General features: G+C 57.8%; 3 protein-coding genes across 4 annotated transcripts in view; 2 read left to right on the plus strand and 1 right to left on the minus strand.

The window, feature by feature from the left end:
* LOC309582716 (DNA-binding protein RFX2-like) overlaps window positions 1-6,769 on the plus strand; it is a gene marked incomplete at its 5' end in the record, with an annotated part of 28,099 nt that extends 21,330 nt beyond the window's left edge. For both annotated transcript variants that reach the window (XM_082298048.1, XM_082298049.1), the window contains 7 exons: window positions 1,406-1,557; window positions 2,408-2,505; window positions 3,131-3,280; window positions 4,169-4,377; window positions 4,671-4,824; window positions 6,370-6,412; window positions 6,544-6,769. In XM_082298048.1, the coding sequence (XP_082154174.1) occupies window positions 1,406-1,557; window positions 2,408-2,505; window positions 3,131-3,280; window positions 4,169-4,377; window positions 4,671-4,824; window positions 6,370-6,412; window positions 6,544-6,650 (913 nt within the window). In that variant the 3' untranslated portion in view covers window positions 6,651-6,769. The remainder of the gene's footprint in view (window positions 1-1,405; window positions 1,558-2,407; window positions 2,506-3,130; window positions 3,281-4,168; window positions 4,378-4,670; window positions 4,825-6,369; window positions 6,413-6,543) is intronic.
* Window positions 6,770-10,925: 4,156 nt separating this feature from the next.
* LOC309582503 (la-related protein 6-like) lies at window positions 10,926-12,905 on the plus strand (the record flags this gene model as incomplete). The annotated part of the gene is made up of 3 exons (XM_082297684.1): window positions 10,926-11,092; window positions 11,336-11,534; window positions 11,988-12,905. The coding sequence occupies 3 exons, from the start codon at window positions 10,926-10,928 to the stop codon at window positions 12,903-12,905; spliced, it is 1,284 nt and encodes a 427-aa protein (XP_082153810.1).
* Window positions 12,906-14,351: 1,446 nt separating this feature from the next.
* Window positions 14,352-16,325, minus strand: IFI30 (IFI30 lysosomal thiol reductase). Its single transcript, XM_082297925.1, has 7 exons — window positions 16,095-16,325; window positions 15,257-15,436; window positions 15,105-15,179; window positions 14,935-15,030; window positions 14,696-14,848; window positions 14,545-14,613; window positions 14,352-14,456 (listed from the first exon to the last, which is right to left on the minus strand). The coding sequence occupies exons 1-7, from the start codon at window positions 16,224-16,226 to the stop codon at window positions 14,391-14,393; spliced, it is 771 nt and encodes a 256-aa protein (XP_082154051.1). The 5' UTR covers window positions 16,227-16,325; the 3' UTR covers window positions 14,352-14,390.
* Window positions 16,326-16,767: the final 442 nt, after the last annotated feature.

Genomic DNA, 16,767 nt, shown 5'->3' on the forward strand with positions numbered 1-16,767 from the left:
TATGGATTGGGAGCTGCTGCCAGGGGAATGGAAATAAGTGAAAACAGAGAAAATTGAAGAAGTGAAGGTTTCTTCTTAAAATTTCTATCACAAATCTGTCCACTCTTTCTGATGCTGTAACAACAAAGGTTTTCTATTCAGAAGAAAAATGGTAAAACATTGAGTAATAAGCAAAAATCCCTCAAAAATCAGTAGAATATGGCCCTGTAGATGTTGCCCAGGGGATATTTCCCTGCAAGGAATCACTGCAGCTGTGTTTGATTGGTTTAAAATCTCATTTACTTGAGGGAACAGCTCCCAGGCAGATTGCAACACCCCAGGAGCTGTTTCTAGGCAAGGGAAACTGGAGGCAGCTTTTCTGCAGGGCTCTGCCACCTCCCCACACCTCTGCCAGTAACCCAGGGAGGTGAATAACACACCCCCTCACCTTCTTCATATATAAGTATAAATATAAACTCCAAATATTGGGGAAGGGGCACCCTGAAAGCGTGAGAAGATGCAGAACGTGGATGCACTTCCCAGCAAGTTTCACAACCTGTTTCTCCACGTGGGATTTTCCAGGAGTTATGCCCATGGAGTTCATCACTAAAATCCTGCAGGCTGAGGCTCAAAGTGCCCCTTTAGAGCATGTCCAAGGCTTGGCTTCAATGATTTTGATGCAATGCATGGGGAAAGACCCTTCCAAATGCCCAATTCCCAGCATAAAGTGTGAGTGAGCAGCTCTGCTGTGATGCTCTGGCAGTGCATTAAGGTTTCAGCTCTCTCTTCCTGCTATGTAACAAATATCTTGTGCCTTTATACATCCACAGAGGGAAAATAATGGAAGCTGGATTGACCTCAGTCAGTTACAGACAATGTGCTCTGTTCTCATCCACTCAGTCTCCTTCCTTCTGAAAACATTCAGCATTTGGAGGTGTTCAACACCTTGAAAACATCTCAACATCAGCTAACCTGTCCCTACACTGGCTGCAGAGTTTTTGTCCCCAGTGCTGTGGCTCAGGAGGTTGAGAGCAGAGGAGACAGGAGAGGGGTGGGAAGGTTTTGGGAACAGCTGGGGCTGTAAGGAGGATCCAGCTGAGCCTTTGCTGGCTGAAATGGCTGTGCTGAAGCTCAACTCCCACATGATCAGGGGGTGTGAGAGGCAATGAGGTTCAAAATGGAAGAGGGGAAGGCAGGGCAAGCACCAGGAGTGTGGATTTGAGGGAAAACTGCTCCGAGCTCTGGCCCCAAGGACAGGGAGGTGCTGGAAGAGACAAGATCTGCACAAGCAGCCAAACATTTCCTTTTGCAAGGCACACAAACATCTTTTTTCTGCTGAAAGTTGGAGTCATAAATACAGAGGGAAGGTGAAAGCACTGAATGCAAACCTGCTGCTAACTCTGTCTCCTTCCTCCTCCTCCTGCAGTGAAGAGGAACCCGAAGGGACCCTCCCAAAGGACAAACTGATCACTCTGTGCAAGTATGAGCCCATCCTCAAGTGGATGAGGAGCTGTGACCACATCCTGTACCAGGCCCTGGTGGAGATCCTCATCCCTGACGTGCTCAGGCCAGTGCCCAGTGAGTACCCACAGCCCCATCCAGGGACCTGAGTCTGATCTCACTCTGGCCACCACTTGCCACAGAGATTTCCGCTGTAAAAACCAACTTGCAGGTGTTTGTTGTGGTTGAAGTATTATGGCAACAGCAGTGTTCCCCCTGCAGCATTGCTCTGGGGTGAAATTTGGTGCCCCCTGGGAATTCCCATGCCTTTTAAATTTGGGGAGTTGCAGATCACATCGCCCGATTTTGGCCAGAAGTCAGGTAAAAAACACAGTTTGGAAATGGGAACTCCTTGGGATGTGCTTCCTTGGAGGTCTTTGTTTGCACAGGACCATTCTGTGCATCCCTGACTGCACTCCTGGGAATTAGGGCTCAACTTTTTGGGACATTAATGATGGGGTATTGAGGGTTTTCCCTCTGATTTGGTTTCCCAAATGTCCCTCTGAGGGCTGCCACAAGCTGGGGCACGAGGGTGTCTTTGAAGAGCAGATTTCAATGCTTGAAAAATGCTCAGAAGGGCCATGAATAAGAAAAAGACAAGGGAAAATAAGAATAATAAAAACCCTAGAAATGCTTAGGTTGGAAAAGACCTCTAAAATCATTAAGTCCAATTGTCATAAGGATAAGAGTAAGAATAAGAGTGAGAATAAGAGTAAGAGTGAGAATAAGAATAAGAATAATAAGAAGAGTTTGAGTAATAACATTAAAGAATAATTTGAGTGCATCAACCCACCTGATTTCCTTGGTGCTGAGTCGAGATCTCAGCTAACCAGACCATGGGCTGTGCTTTCCCAACACTCCCAAGCTAGAAAGTGGTACCCAACACTGCTACAGAGCAGCCTTTCTGACTTTGCAGCCTTCTTTGCAGGCACGCTGACACAGGCAATCCGGAATTTTGCCAAGAGTTTGGAAGGATGGCTGATGAATGCCATGAGTGAATTCCCCCCACAGGTCGTGCAGACCAAGGTGAGGAGAGGTGGGCCCAGGGTGAGCGTCTGCATCTTGCAGTTTTCCGCAGGGATTGGAAATCCCTGCTGGGGTTTGACCACCTGGCACAGGGTAATGATTGATCCTGAACCAAAATCAGCCAGGAGTGGGAGGATGGGTGGGGCAATTCCTTTGTACCAGAAGCTGATGATGCTCTTTCCATGGAGCCATTCCTGTGTCCTGAAATTACAGATAAAGCTTTGTGGGAGAAAATCATGGAGTCACAGAATATCCTGAGCTGGAAGGGACCCTCAGGGATCATCAGTGCAGCCCCTGGCCCTGCACAGACACCCCAACAACCCCAGCCTGGGCATCCCTGAGAGCGCTGTCCAAACGCTCCTGCAGCTCTGGCAGCCTCGGGGCCGGGCCCATTCCCTGTTATCTCTGCCCTGGAACGAGGCTGTCCTCCTGGAAAGCACAGGAGTGACATTGCCTTGGCATTGCCCCAAGGCTCCTGCTCTAAACTAAACCGTGTCCCCAAGCGCCACCTCCACTCGTTTTTTGAACGCTTCCAGGGCTGGTGACTCCAGCACTGCCTCTGCTGGTGTGTGCAGGGCTGGGCAGGGAGCAGAGCGTGCCCTGCAGCCCCTCTGTTGTGTTGCAGGTGGGGGTGGTGAGTGCCTTCGCCCAGACCCTGCGCAGGTACACGTCTCTCAACCACCTGGCGCAGGCGGCGCGCGCCGTGCTGCAGAACACGTCCCAGATCAACCAGATGCTCAGCGACCTCAACCGCGTGGACTTCGCCAACGTGCAGGTAACCACGGGCTCCTCTCCTCCTCACCTCCTCCACAAGTGGGGCTCCACAGCCAGGTTCTGTGCTGGTAACCAGCGTCCAACAGCCAGCACTGAAACCCAGCTGGGTGAACGAGGTGATGGGTTTGGTGTTACTTTGCCAGGTGAGTTTTCCGTCTCGCCGTGAGCAGTGGAAAAGGAGTTTCTGTAAGACTCACAGAACCACTGAGGCTGGAAAAGACCTCCAAGATCATCCAGTCCAACGTTCAGCTGAACCCCACCATGCCCACTAAACCATGTCCCCATGTCCTCTCATTTTTTGAACACTTCCAGGGGTGATGACTCCACCACTTCCCTGGGCAGCCCATTCCAACGCTTTGCCACTCTTCCAGTGAAGAATAAAGAAGTGCTACCAACAATTACATAGTTCTAAAATTCTCATGGTCCAGACAGGTCAGAGGGGACATGATTCAGAGCTGGTTTGCAGCCCTTGCCTGCTAGAAATGAAGTTGAATTCCTGGGTTGGGATACAACACCATGCAGGCCTGGCAGGAGTAACTGTGAACATTTCCTTTTGAGCAGGAGCAGGGCAGGAGTAGTTGTGAACCCTTCCTCCCGAGCAGGAGCAGGGCAGGAGTAGTTGTGAACCCTTCCTCCCAAGCAGGAGCAGGGCAGGAATAGTTGTGAACCCTTCCTCCCGAGCAGGAGCAGGGCAGGAGTAACTGTGAACCCTTCCTCCCGAGCAGGAGCAGGGCAGGAGTAACTGTGAACATTTCCTTTTGAGCAGGAGCAGGGCAGGAGTAGTTGTGAACCCTTCCTCCCGAGCAGGAGCAGGGCAGGAGTAGTTGTGAACCCTTCCTCCCGAGCAGGAGCAGGGCAGGAGTAACTGTGAACCCTTCCTCCCGAGCAGGAGCAGGCCTCATGGGTGTGCCAGTGCGAGGAGGGCATGGTGCAGAAGCTGGAGCAGGATTTCAAGCTGACTCTGCAGCAGCAGAGCTCTCTGGATCAGTGGGCCAGCTGGCTGGATAATGTGGTGACTCAAGTGCTGAAGCATCACGAGGGCAGCCCCAGCTTCCCCAAGGCAGCCAGGCAGTTCCTGTTGAAGTGGTCCTTCTATAGGTACGTGTTCTTCCTCGTTTTGGGGCTATTTCTGCATCAGGCTTGCAGCATGTTAAGAGCTACTTGAAAAGCCAAGGCCGAGTTCTTGACCCCCATGAAACTCTGGTTAACTGTGGTTCTGGTATCCTTTCGGGATGGGGATAGGATGCTCCATCACTGATTTCCTAAAGTGTTTTGATACTTTTGGGTCAGAGGCAGAGACAGTGTTGGGTCCCACAGTACCTCCAGGGTCCAGAATTCACATCAGCCACGGCACAGGTGTAAAACTCAACCCAAATTTCTGGGGTTTCCAGCTCCATGGTGATCCGGGACCTCACCCTGCGCAGCGCCGCCAGTTTTGGCTCCTTCCACCTGATCCGCCTGCTCTACGACGAGTACATGTTCTACCTGGTGGAGCATCGTGTGGCCCAGGCAACAGGGGAGACCCCAATTGCTGTCATGGGAGAGGTGAGAATCCTTTATTCCCTACAAACCAACCCAAAATAAGCAGCTCCTCCAGAGACACCGTTGGTTCGCAAACCGCAGCGTGCCTTCGATGTTTTACAACCAAAAGGATTGACTGAGTTGTTTCGAGTGCCTGGAACAAGGACAGAGCTCCTGGAGCATCTTCCCTGAGCTGGTGGATTTTGGATTTGAGGTGGTTGAGCATCAGCTGGGCTTTGGAGGCCTGGAGGAGGGAGGGAAAGGATCTCCCCACTTCTCTGCACAACCTGTGACTGCCAGCCCTGACTTTGGGATTCCTGCCAGGACAAAGTCCATCTAAACCAAGCAAAAATGGTCCAAAAGTTGCTTTCAGCAACTGAACTTCTCCAGGCCCCTACAAGTTCCAGCATTACATGCACAGTCAGCCACTGCCTCCATTTTTGAGGTGAAGAAGAGGAATGATGGGGTTGTTTGGGCTGTTTGTAAGGGTTTGGGGTGGTTTTTGTTCACCAATCAGACACTGAGTCTGGTGCCTGGCTTGCAGGCAGGTCCTGTCCTGCCTAGCTGAAGCCACATCCAGCTTTTCCCTCTGAAATACAGAGTAAAAAGCCCCAGCTGAATCTGTGACAGCAATATTGAAACTACTGCGAGTTCAAAACTGAGCCCACGTGCTCAAAATTGATCTCATTTGCTCCTTGAAGCTTCCACAGAGCTCATGCAGGGAGCCAGGCAAACTAAAGCCATTTGGTTCTGCTTTCCCTTCCCCTCCCACGCTGCTCCAGCTGCAGTACTGAGCTCCCACTATTCCCTGCAAAACCTCTGCCTTTATTGATATTAAAGGAACATGAAAGGCAGAGAGTGGCTCCCAGCAAAACCCAGCTCTGGGAGGCTCTCATCCCTCAGGCTTTCCTTGTTAAACCCTTGCAATATTCCTGTTCTCCAGGAGGAGGCTGATTCTTCCCAGCAAAGGAGGACGAATCGTGTCCTTCCATTCCCACTGAACTTTGTCATTCCCACTCTCCTCAGCTCCTGCTGCTGCCCAGCTTTCCATGCCTTTCCAGCGTTGTTGTTAAAGCAATTTGGTGTCTCAGACCGCATCACTGACAGGGACACCACATCTCCAGAACCAAGGAGCTCTCTGGTTCCACTTGGCACCACAGCCTCGCTGGCCAAACACACTCTGACATCACTGCAAAGGCTTTGCAGAGAGGTGAAGGTGGATTCCAGGAGAGGGGAAATGCCTGAGGTGGAAAGGGCTGGAGAAAAGACACCATCTTTGCCTGTGGCAGCACTTGGTCATCACTTGGGAGATGGAAAAATTTCTCCCTTCATTCCAGAGCTCAGTCATGCCCTGGATTGTTGTGTGTGGTGTTTGCCCAGAGCTTTAAACGGCAACAAAAGGCTTTTCCCCCAAAGCCTGTGGTTGGTTTTGTTTTCTGCTCTCCACCACCAGCACTGATGCTCACAGTCTCTCCTGGGTGGTTGAAATTGTTTGGTGATTCCATCCAGCCGGTCTGGCCCCTTGGCTCCCCAAAGCCTCACTGACCCTGTAACTCCTTTTCCTTTCAGTTTGGTGACCTCGCATCCCTGTCCCCGACACTGCTGGACAAAGGTACCTCTCCTCCCTCCCGGGGAGCTCTGCTGGGTCAGGGTGGGATCGCTGTGGGAGGGGGAACATTGTGCTGTGCTGGGAAGAAGCTCCTGGTGCCCCCATTCCCTGATCTGATGCCGTGTCCTTTGCAGATGACATCGGCGAGCTGGGCACTGAGGTGGACCCGGAGCGGGCGCTGGGGGAGCCGCTGGTGAAACGGGAGCGCAGCGAGCCCGGCCACTCCCTGCAGGAGATCTGACACCGGGGCTGGGCTGCTCCCAGCTGCACGGAGCCATCCGGAGCCAGGGTTGGTGCCCCAAGCCTGGGCCTGCCCGGATTTGCGTTATTATAGTGCCTCTTAGTTTCTCTTTATGTTTACTTGTGTTTGAGGATGGGCTCCGGGCTGAGCCGGGGCAGGCGCTGGGACAGGGCTGGTTTGGCCGCCAGTGTCCCTCCAGTGTGGAGGGAGAAGCTCCAGAGTCTGCTCCCAAGGGATGGAAGCCTCTGTGGCCAGCAGCCCATGGGATGTGCCTGGCTGGGAGAAGCTGTCCTCGCTCTCCAGCCGGAGCGAGGCGCACAGATGAGGCTTTCTCTGTCAGGGAAGGTGCTTTGGGTTCCTTCCCCGCTTCTCAGACTTCACTGTGATACAGACTTGAACCAATCAGTGCCCAAGAAGAAGGAAAAATACCTGGCCCTTCTCCTGCAGCCTTTCCAGACAAGCTGTCCTGGCTCTGGCTTTGCCAAATCTCTTGTACCAGGGAGCACAGGACAGTCGGTGTCTCTTGTCCCCACCTGGGGAGAGGCTCCAGGCTGCACATCCCGGCGGACACAGGCGTGCTCTGGGACTATGGGATGAGCCTTCCCACCTGCTTCCACGTCTCCCCAGCTTGGCACTTCACCCCAACGCTCCCAGGATGCCAACTCAAGATACCAAAGGACTCCGAGGCAGTGGCAGCTGCATGCAGAGCGTGTTCCTTGCCCTGTGCCACGATGCCTGTGGGCAATCCTGTGGCAATCCCATGGCAATCCCATGGCAATCCCGTGGCAATCTGCATCCTCTATGGTGCCCAGGCAGAGGGGAACTGGTCCCACATCCTGGGGTTTGTGAAATTGCCACTCCATGTCCTTCTCTGACCTTCAAGGAGGGTCCGGAGCAGGGGCGAGGGTGTGCGACCGCAGTGCCTTAGGGTGGGCCTTGTTCCCATTTCCCCCACTCCGGGTGGGCCAGCACAGCTCAGACTGACCCAGCACAGACCAGACTGACCCAGCACGGCTCAGACTGACCCAGCAGCACATCCCAGGTGGGGAGAGGCTGTCACAGACCCCAGGGGGGCTCAGCACTCCAGTGACATTTCTCTCTCTGGATCCCTTCGCCTTTTCCTGCAGCGACAGCGCAGGGGTGGCTCCCGTGGGGCTGAGCTGGGGGAGCTCAGCAGGGTTTATCCGCCTTTCCCGTGTCCTATGGGGTCTGTGCTGACATGGATTACCCAGGGATGCTGTGGACTACACTGGGGTGCTGTGGGCTGCAGGGCAGAGGAGGCGGGAGAAATCTGTCATCAAACTAAACTGCAAAAACAAAGCCGTGGGGCAAATCTTTCTGTGAATAAAGGCCGTGTCATAAATAGCTTTTCTTATGATGGTTTCTAATGATGCAGTGTTCGGTGTCAGCTTTTCCAGGGGTCTTGTGTACATTTGCCTAGCAGAGTACAATCCGTCCCAACCTCTGATTTCCTCATTCCCAGTGGCACTGAGGCAGCTGTGACACTTCCAAACACATTCCTAATGGCAAAGCGAAATGAGAGGGTGTGAGTGGCACATCTCCCCTCAGTCCCCTGCTGTTGTGGCAGGGTGATGTTTGTCTGTGAATGTCTCACATGGAAGTGGCAGGAGAGAAGTGAGAGAGGCAGATTTAAATGTAAATAACCACAAAAACTGCCCAGGTCAGAGTCCACATTTCAGATCCTGCTGATAAGAGGGTCTAAAAACACAACTGAGCAACCAAATCTTAACTGCCCTGCTCCCACTGAGGGCCATAGGAAGTTCAGCTCTTCCACTGAGGGAACCTGGCCCGCAGAGGAGCTGCTCTGGAGCTCTGCAGCAGCATGTGAGGAGGCTGGAGAGCCCCCCAAACCCCCCTGCACAGAATCCCCAGCTAAACCCGAACAGCAATGAACATGTACCCAATGCTCAGGCCTGCACAAGGAGTGTCGTGGTCCCATTTCTTCTGTGATCCCTGAGAGGTGCCAGGAGATGCTGCAGCAGCCTCGGGGGGATGCAAGAGCTGCCCAGGGCAGAGCAATTAAAGCAGTTTTGGGCAGGGATCCGGGGTCTGCAGGAAGGCAGATTCCCCCTGGAGCAGCAGCTGTTGTGTAGGGATAACTCCTGTCACAGCCAAGCTCTCAGAGGAGATGAGAGGCTGAAGGATCAGGCTGAGCACAGGGCCACAGAAGGATTTTCTAATTAAGCTTCCAGACTAATTGAGAGCATGGGAGCAGTGAGGATGGGAGGGATGTGACACGTGCTGGGTCATTCCTGCTCTGACCCTCAGAAGAAGGTTTATCCTCAGCCTCTTGTCCCTGTGCCTTTGCTTTACTCTCCCTCTGGATTACGCCCGGTCTGGCTGGAGCAGACGGAGCCTCTTCCTTTGGGAATCTTGGGTCTGGAAGCAGGGGGTTGTTTCCCCCAGGGGAGCTTGGCAGCACCTCCTGACCCTGAGGAAATCTGCTGCTCAGAAAGCAAACACAGCTCAAAGTCCTCCAGTCAGTACCTACACCCCCCATGCTCAGCCTGCCTCTGCCTCCACCACCCCTCCCAGGTGGGCAAATCCTGCAGAGATTTCAGCACAAGCATCCCAGGACTTTGTCTTCCATCTCTTCCCAGCCAGCAGAGAACACAAGGAGGTGGCAGAAGGGGAGATGGCCGGGGTGGGGGGTGACACCACACCCAGGGAAATCAGAGGGGTACAACATTCCAGGGGCTGTTGGACGTGGCCAGTCCCTGTGGCTCGTCCCAGAAGAGCGACCTTGGGGCTGGGCAGGGTGGCACAGCTCAGGGATTCCTTGGGAGCAGCCCTGCGTGGCTGGGGCAGGGGCTTGGGCAGGGGACACTGCCGTGCCACCAGTCTGGGGACAGCCAGGACATCTTGGAGAGCTTCAATCTGCGCGTGGCTGCCAGGAAGCCAGGGGGGGATGAGCCCCAGACTTGCCTCCTGCTTGTCCCCTAGGGAATGTGTCCCCTGGCTGGGATGCCTTTAGGGTCATGGTCAGGCAGTGGCACTCCTGGATTTGTCCCCACATTGTCAGAGAACAGGCACCCACGTCTAGGAAGCCTCTGGGACACAGGGACTTGCAAGGAGAAATGAGAGGAAGTTCTCGAAATGAACTAACGCAAAAATACGGATTTGCAAACAGGGGCCAGGGTCACCTTCTGTTGTTTGCTTGCAACTTATGTCATTCTGTCTGAAACAGCATCTCCTCTTGTGCCAGTGGAGCCCATGTGGCCACAGGGCACGGGAACATCAGCCAAACCCTGCCTGGGCTGGCAGGAGAGGCTCGGGCGGACTCTCAGCATCAGCCCTTCCAGCAGCAGCTCCAGTTTCCATCCAGCTCCACGGCCCCCCATGCCCTGGCATCGTCCCCAGCCCGGTGTCACCCCCTACCTGCCCCTGTCCCCATCCCTCTGTGTCCTCACCTTCCCCACACGGGGCTCAGGCCATGGGGATGTTTCATTCCAGGCCCTTCCCCATGGAGCCAGGGGCCATCCTGCCCCCCTTGCCCTGCCCTGCCCTGGCCTCCGCCACATCCCTGCTCCCTCACTGGCCTGGGAGATGCTTCTGCAGGGACAAGGACCTTTCCCTGCTGCTCTGGCAGCACTGAGAGCCCAAAGAATTCCCTGGATAGAAGCTTCCCTCCCCCTCACACATGGCACAGACCGAGAGGCCTCGTGGCTGCCATTCACTGCCCCCCCGGGTACCAAAGGGGCCAGGTTCTGCTGGCCCTGCCCTGCCCAGTCCCGGGCCTGGCTCTGCAGCCAAGGCAGGAGGAGCCTGGCTGGTCCCAGGGCTCAGCTGGGGCAGTTTGACCACAAACAGGTTTCACCTGGAGCAGGCAATCTGGAGGCAGGTCCACAACCACCCCTGCAGTTCCTTCAGGGTGTGTTTATAAACCCACACTCCCCCCCCATCAGCTCAGGGGTTTTCTCTCTCTCTCTTTCTCCTTCCTTTTTTTTTTTTTTGGGTTTTTTTTTAATTTTTTTTTTTTTTTTTTTTTTTTGCCTTTGTGTTTTGGGAGCCTCAGTTTAGAGCTGGGGGGAATTTGGGAATTGCTGCCTCGGGGTCTCTGGGATGTGCTGCTAGAACTTTCCACCCTTCCAGTGCTACCAAGCAGGTAAGGACACAACACCCAGCTCCTCCACTGCCCTGCCCTGGGCTGGCTTTGGGGGCTGCAGGCCAGAGCAGGGCTCTGCCCCAGGGCTGGAGGTGGCCGGGGTGTCCCAGCCCTGTCCTTGTCCTGTGTTGTGTCCCAGGCGAAGGACGATGTCTTCACACAGTTCTGGAGTGGCCTTGGGGCTCGATTCCCAGCCCAGCTGCGGCACTCCAGTGCCTGTACCGAGGAATCCCTTCCTGGCACGGCCTCTCCCTCCCCCATGGAGCTGCTCGCTTGCCCTGCTCGGCCAGGAGGACATCGTGGAGGGCTACAATGGGTACGTGGCTGCCAGGAGAGGCTGAGCCCCGTTCCTTCCATGTGTTCATCCCCCAGGGAATGTGTCCCTTGTCCGGGATGTGTTTGCTTCAGGGCTGGCTCTCCTGGGAGGCTCCCAAGGCTGGTGTTGTTCCCTGTACCCAGGACAAGGCTGGTGGCAGCCCTGGCTGTCCATGGTGTCTGTGCTGTCCTACCCTTGTGGCCCGGGCTCCAGCTCACCCCTGTGTCCCCACTGCTGTGCCAGGAGCTCCTGTGAGCTGGGGGTGGCTCTGCTGGACTGCAGCTGCTCGGCCCCCGACCCGCAGCTGGTGCGCAGGATCGTGGCCCAGGTGGAGTTCTACCTGTCCGACGAGAACCTGGCCAAGGACGCCTTCCTCCTCAAGCACGTCCAGAAGAACAAGCTGGGCTTTGTCAGCATCAAACTGCTGACATCCTTCAAGAAGGTGGGTCCTGGGTGTGTGGGGCTGCTCCGGCTGCCTCCCGTGGGGAGGGAGCCCCAGACTGTGTCCTGGTGATGCAGAGCTGGGCTCTGCTCTCTGCCCTCGGTACCCTGCAGCAGCTCTGCTCCCAGGGAGGGTGGCTGGGGGATTCCAGGGCTGGATTCACCTCTTCTACCCACTCTTCCCCCAGACTGCTCTGGAAGGGATCATCCCTTAACCAAAAAATCCCAGGGAAGTGCTGGTGGTTTGGCTCAGGGGGAAGTTGTGGCTTCTTGCCACAGCCTAGGGGACACCAGGGACCGTCTGCAGATCCCAAAGCTGCTCCCGTAGAAGGGGGATATTGCCTTGGGGGATATTGGATGGGTCGCAGCCTGCCCGCAGGGTGGGTTTAGGGTGGTCCCTGCCTGGGGAGAGCGGGGGATGCAGCCTGATGGGGATTCCACCCTCTCTCCACAGGTGAAATACCTGACCCGGGACTGGCGCCTCACCCTCTACGCCCTCAAGTTCTCGGCGCTGCTGGAGGTGAACAAGGAGGGCACCAAAGTGAGGCGGCGGCTCCCGGTCCCCGAGTACCTGCTGAGCGTCCCCCCCAGCAAACTGCTGCTGGCCTGGGAGCTGCAGCCCCTCGAGCAGGACCTGCCGCTGCAGAAGAACTTCCTGGAGACCATCACGAGGATGTTCAGCCCCTTCGGCGCCATCGCCTCCATCCGCATCCTGCGGCCGGGCCGCAAGCTGCCCTCGGATGTCCGCAGATACTCGTCGCGCTTCCCCGAGCTGCTGAGCCGCTGCTGTGCCCTGGTGGAGTACGAGAGCCTGGAGAGCGCCCGCAGCGCCTTCGAGAGCCTCGGGCACCGCGACTGGCACAGCATCAGGGTGGTGCGGCTCTGCGGGAAGGGGGGCACGAAGAAAGCCGGGGAGGAGCGGGCGGGCTGGAAGGTGCCGGCGGCAGCCCTGACCTTCCCCCGCAGCCTCGAGGAGTCCCTGCCCAGCAGCTCCCCGGAGCCGGATGATGCCTCAAGGTCGCTGTCCCTCCTCCTGAACAACGACCTGGTGGCACCGACCTGGCCTGGCAGCGACTTCAAGCCTGGAAATCCCAACGCCTTCACCGGATCGCTCCTCACCGGCAAAGGCTTCCCTGCGCTCGGGATGGGCTTGGGCTGCTCCGGCACCGAGAGCCCCCGGGGGTCCTGGACACCGTGGGGCAGCGGCCTCTGTCCTGCTGCCGAAGCTGCTCCCGGCGATGCCCTGGCAGCACCGTGGGTGTCCGAGCCCCTCAGCCTGTGGGATGGGGTCCTGCGCCTGCCCCACAGCCCCGGGGGCACCAAGGGCTTCGGCAGCACTTTCGGGAGAGGAGAGCTCGTCCTCCGTCGCTGAGACTCCTTCAGATTCGGGGGTAGGGTTTATTATTTTCTTTCTTTTCCCTTCTTCTCTCGAGCAGAAGAATCTCCTATGGCCCTGAGAGCTGTGGGCAGTGGCAGTGCAGCTGATCCAGGGGCAAAAGTTTTGGGGCAAGGACGATGCTCGAGGCCAATGCTGAGCAGGAGCTGTGCCGTGCTGTGCTCATGCCAGTGGGACTGTGCTTGCTCAGGGCCCAGAGCTGGGTTTGGGGTCCAGGTTTTGGATGAGAAATGGACAATAAAGAGAGATGAAGTTTCCAGGCACTCTCTTGTTGGTGCTGTGATTTGTTTTTTTCCCCATCTTCCCAGGTCTTGCTGCTGCCTGAGGTGCAGCCAGACAAGGGAAGGAGGATCCCTGCCTGCCTGTAGTTGCCCCCCCTTGCTATTCTTGGGGTGGTGGGGGCACTGAGGGATGCCCAGGACAGGTGGCACAGGTTGGCTGAGCCTGAGACAGGAGCCGTGGGTGTGGTGGCAGGGCCATGGTTCCTCCTGGCTGCTCAGAGCATCTCCCTGGATGGAAAGTGGGGGTTTCCTGAGTCCCTCCTGCTCCCACAGGATCCTCTGGAAAAGGGCTAAGGGGGGCTACAGGTGCTTCTCAGGGGTCTGTCAGTGCAAGTGCCCTTGGTCTGTAGCCAGAGCTGGGATCTTCTTAAGATCAGTGGGATGGGGTGGGATGAGTCCCAGGCCTGCAGAGCTGGGATGGAGGATTCAGGTGGGAGGGGGTGGGGTCATACCTGGTGCGAGGAGAGGTTTGAGGGCACAGCCCCTGCAGTTGGGGGTGATGTGGTTGGGAGCCTCTGGGTGAGGATGAGGGGGATGGAAAACAAAGCAGGTGGGTGCTGGTGCCCATCACCCAGCCAGGACCCAGAACTGAGGAGCTGTTCTAGAGGCAGGGAGGAGAATTCTCTGGGTCAGGAGTTCTTGTCCTCGTGGTGGATTTCAGCTTCCCAGACCCCAGCTGGGCATGGCCTCCTGCTGGGGCGAGCAGGTCCGGGAAACTCCTGAAGTCTCTGGGAGAGAACTTCTTGTCACAAGTGCTCAGGGAGCCACCAGGAAAGACGCTATCCTAAACCTGCTGGTTGGGAATGGAGAAGGACTGGTGGGAACTGGGATGGTCTTGGCCCCAGTGCTCCTGAAATGGTTGTTTAATGCTGTCAGTGCAAGGAGAAAGACACCAGAGCTGCTCTCCAAGACTTGGAGAGAGAAAATATTCTGCTCCTCAGGGAGGTGCTCAGCAGAGTTCCCTGGAAATCTTCAAGGGCGTTCTTTGTGAATCTCTGGAGCATTCCCGGGTCTGGAGGCCAGTCCCATTGTCCTAGTGCCCAGCTCTCTCTCTCCCCTTCCCACTGTGGTGGGGCAAAACCACCCCCTCCCTGCTTCCCCCCAACACCACTCCAGATCCTGGTGTTTTTCAAAAAAAATATCCTTTTTATTGGCCTCTCTCTTGGTGCTCCCACATCCCTCAGCGCCTGCAGCCAGCTGGGATCTTCGGGGCCTTTGAGCCCCCACAGGCTTCGGGCTTCTCCCCCTGCCAGAGAGCAGCCAGTAGAGCCCCAGCAGGGATGGGGAGGTGCCCCCAAGCCCTGCTGTCCCCCCAGATCGATCCTCTGTCCCACCTGGTAGAGCTGGCAAACCAGCCCCAGCAGTGAGGCTTGTGCCTGTGCCTGCAGCTCGCTGGTGTGCTTCTGTGGGGGGATACAGGGCCAGTCAGGGGGGACCCCACGGTGTCCCAGCCCTACCTGGTACCCTGCTGCCCCCCTGCCATACCCCATTGACGGTGATCCAGGGCACATACTGGTGGGGGGGGTCCAGGGCCTCGGTGAGTTGGGCATTGTGGTGCATCAGGGCCACCCCCGTGTCCCCCTGCACGCAGGCGGCGATGCGGCCGCTGTCCAGCTCCGGGGCGTAGATCTGCAGGCACTGCCGGGCACAGCGGCCAGGGGGGCGGTCAGGGGGACAGGGACGCCCCCCAGGGTGGGGTGTGAGGGGTGGGGAGGGGGACATACAGCCTCCAGGTTCTTGGTGACGGAGCTGCCCGACTCCAGGCAGAAGATGACGGGGAAGTAGGTGCTGAAGTTCTTGGCCTCGTGCATCAGACAGGCCTATGGGGACAGGGTGGGTGGTGAGGGGCTGCTGGACACCGCTGTGCCAGCACTGTGGGAACAGGGACCGTCACCTCGATCATGTTGCCCAAACATTCCTCGGGGCCGTGCTGGCACTCGAAGTCCAACTTCCCGCTGACGTTCCTCTCCTGCGGGTCCAACCGGTCAGAGCGGGGCCAGCGGCACCGGGGCGAGCGCCCGCGGCACCGGGAGGGCCGGCTCCTACCTGGGCGTTGCCATAGGGCACCAGGGTGATGTCGAGCATCTCTTCGGGCAGCAGCAGCCAGGTGGAGAAGAGCTCCATGACCAGGAACTCGCGGCACGCCGGGCACAGGCTCTCGTAGTACAAGCCCAGCTCCACGGGCGCGGCGGCGGGGTGCGGGAGGCTGGGGCAGCTGCTCTCCACCTGCACACGGGAACGTTTCGGGGTGCACGGGGGGGATACGGCCGCAGCCCCCCATCCCAATATCTGTAGGGATGGGGCAAAGCTCCCGCGATGCAGGGAAGAAGGGGGATGAGGGTGTGCAGGGCTAGAGGGAAGTGAGAGTGGCCAGGGCCTTTCTGCTGCCGCAGGATGCTGCGAGTGGCTGACACCCAGCACTGGGGCTTTCCACGAGAACTTCCCCAAATTATTTAAGAGGAAAACAAATTTAGACCAGGACGTGCCTGGGTGGGGGGATGGCCCACCACCCACTGCCAGGGGGAAGCTGCAGCCCCGTGGGGCTCACAGGGCGCTGGCACCGCCCGGGGCTGTTTGGGGCAGAACAAGCTGAAAAGCGGTTTTACACTTAAAAAGCAGAAGTGCCAGCGGCAGCTGCGGAGGGGCCGAGGTCAGGGTCCGGCTGGACCGCAGCCATTCCCCAGGGATGCTGGGGACCGCCGTAGTGCCCGTGTGGCACCGGAGGCTCTGAGCGTCCCTGCGGATGTGCCAGCCTGTGCCTCAGCGGTGCTCGCAGCTGGCACTTGCTCCGTACATCGTGGCCAGGCGATGCCACAACCCTGTCCCCGTGTCCCCCGGGTGACCCTGCCCGTGCCCCAGCCCCGGCAGCCGCAGCGGCTCTGACCTGGCAGGCGACGGCGGCGTCCCGCGAGCTGCACCAGCGGTGGGCAGGGTAATCACAGCCGGGGGCCACCCCGAGTCCCGGGGCCACCAGGGCCACCAGCGCCAGGACGGCCAGCGGCACCGTGGGGGCCATGAGGACGCCGGGGTGACGCGGAAATGAGCTCGTCCCAGCGGGGACTTTTAAAGCTCGGCCGCGCCCGCCTCCATGCGCCCTTCCAGCCCTTCCTGCCGCCCCAGCGGCCGCCTCCCGTGACGCCGCCGGCCCACGTGGGGCCGCCCGGCTCCGGCCACCGAGTCCCCGCTGTCCCCTGACCCGGAGCTCTGGGCTCACGGCCCCGCCCGCAGCCGCCGCTTCCCCGCAGGTTGTGACAGGTCCGGGAGCGAAACCCAGCCTGGAGCAGCCACGCGTGGAGTTCCCCGAGCGGGGACACGGGGCTGGCTCCCAGCAGAGCCCCCGGGGCTGCGGGAAGGGGGTGCAGCCCAAGCCGTCCCGAGCTCAGTTGTGGGGCCGAGTGAGAGGAACCTCGTAGTTTCCCCGTGTGTGGCCGCTGTTTCCGACCGTTTCTCAGCCCTGGTCCTCACGTGCCCCAGCCCTACAAACCCGGGGAGCACAATCCTGGCAGGATGGGTCACATCCTGCACCCAGCCCAGGAACTGGGGCACAGCCCTACCAC

Source organism: Coloeus monedula (genome assembly GCF_965178545.1).
Source record: "Coloeus monedula genome assembly, chromosome: 27".
NCBI lineage: Eukaryota > Metazoa > Chordata > Aves > Passeriformes > Corvidae > Coloeus > Coloeus monedula.

Bases quoted from the DNA above. Each gene is read 5' to 3' on its own strand.
- IFI30 (XM_082297925.1), bottom strand. From the start codon at position 16,226: ATGGCCCCCACGGTGCCGCTGGCCGTCCTGGCGCTGGTGGCCCTGGTG. The intron at 15,031-15,104 runs GTGACGGTCCCT...CTGTCCCCATAG, and splicing joins GTTTGGGCAACATGATCGAG to GCCTGTCTGATGCACGAGGC. The intron at 14,849-14,934 runs GTATGTCCCCCT...TGTGCCCGGCAG, and splicing joins TCACCAAGAACCTGGAGGCT to TGCCTGCAGATCTACGCCCC.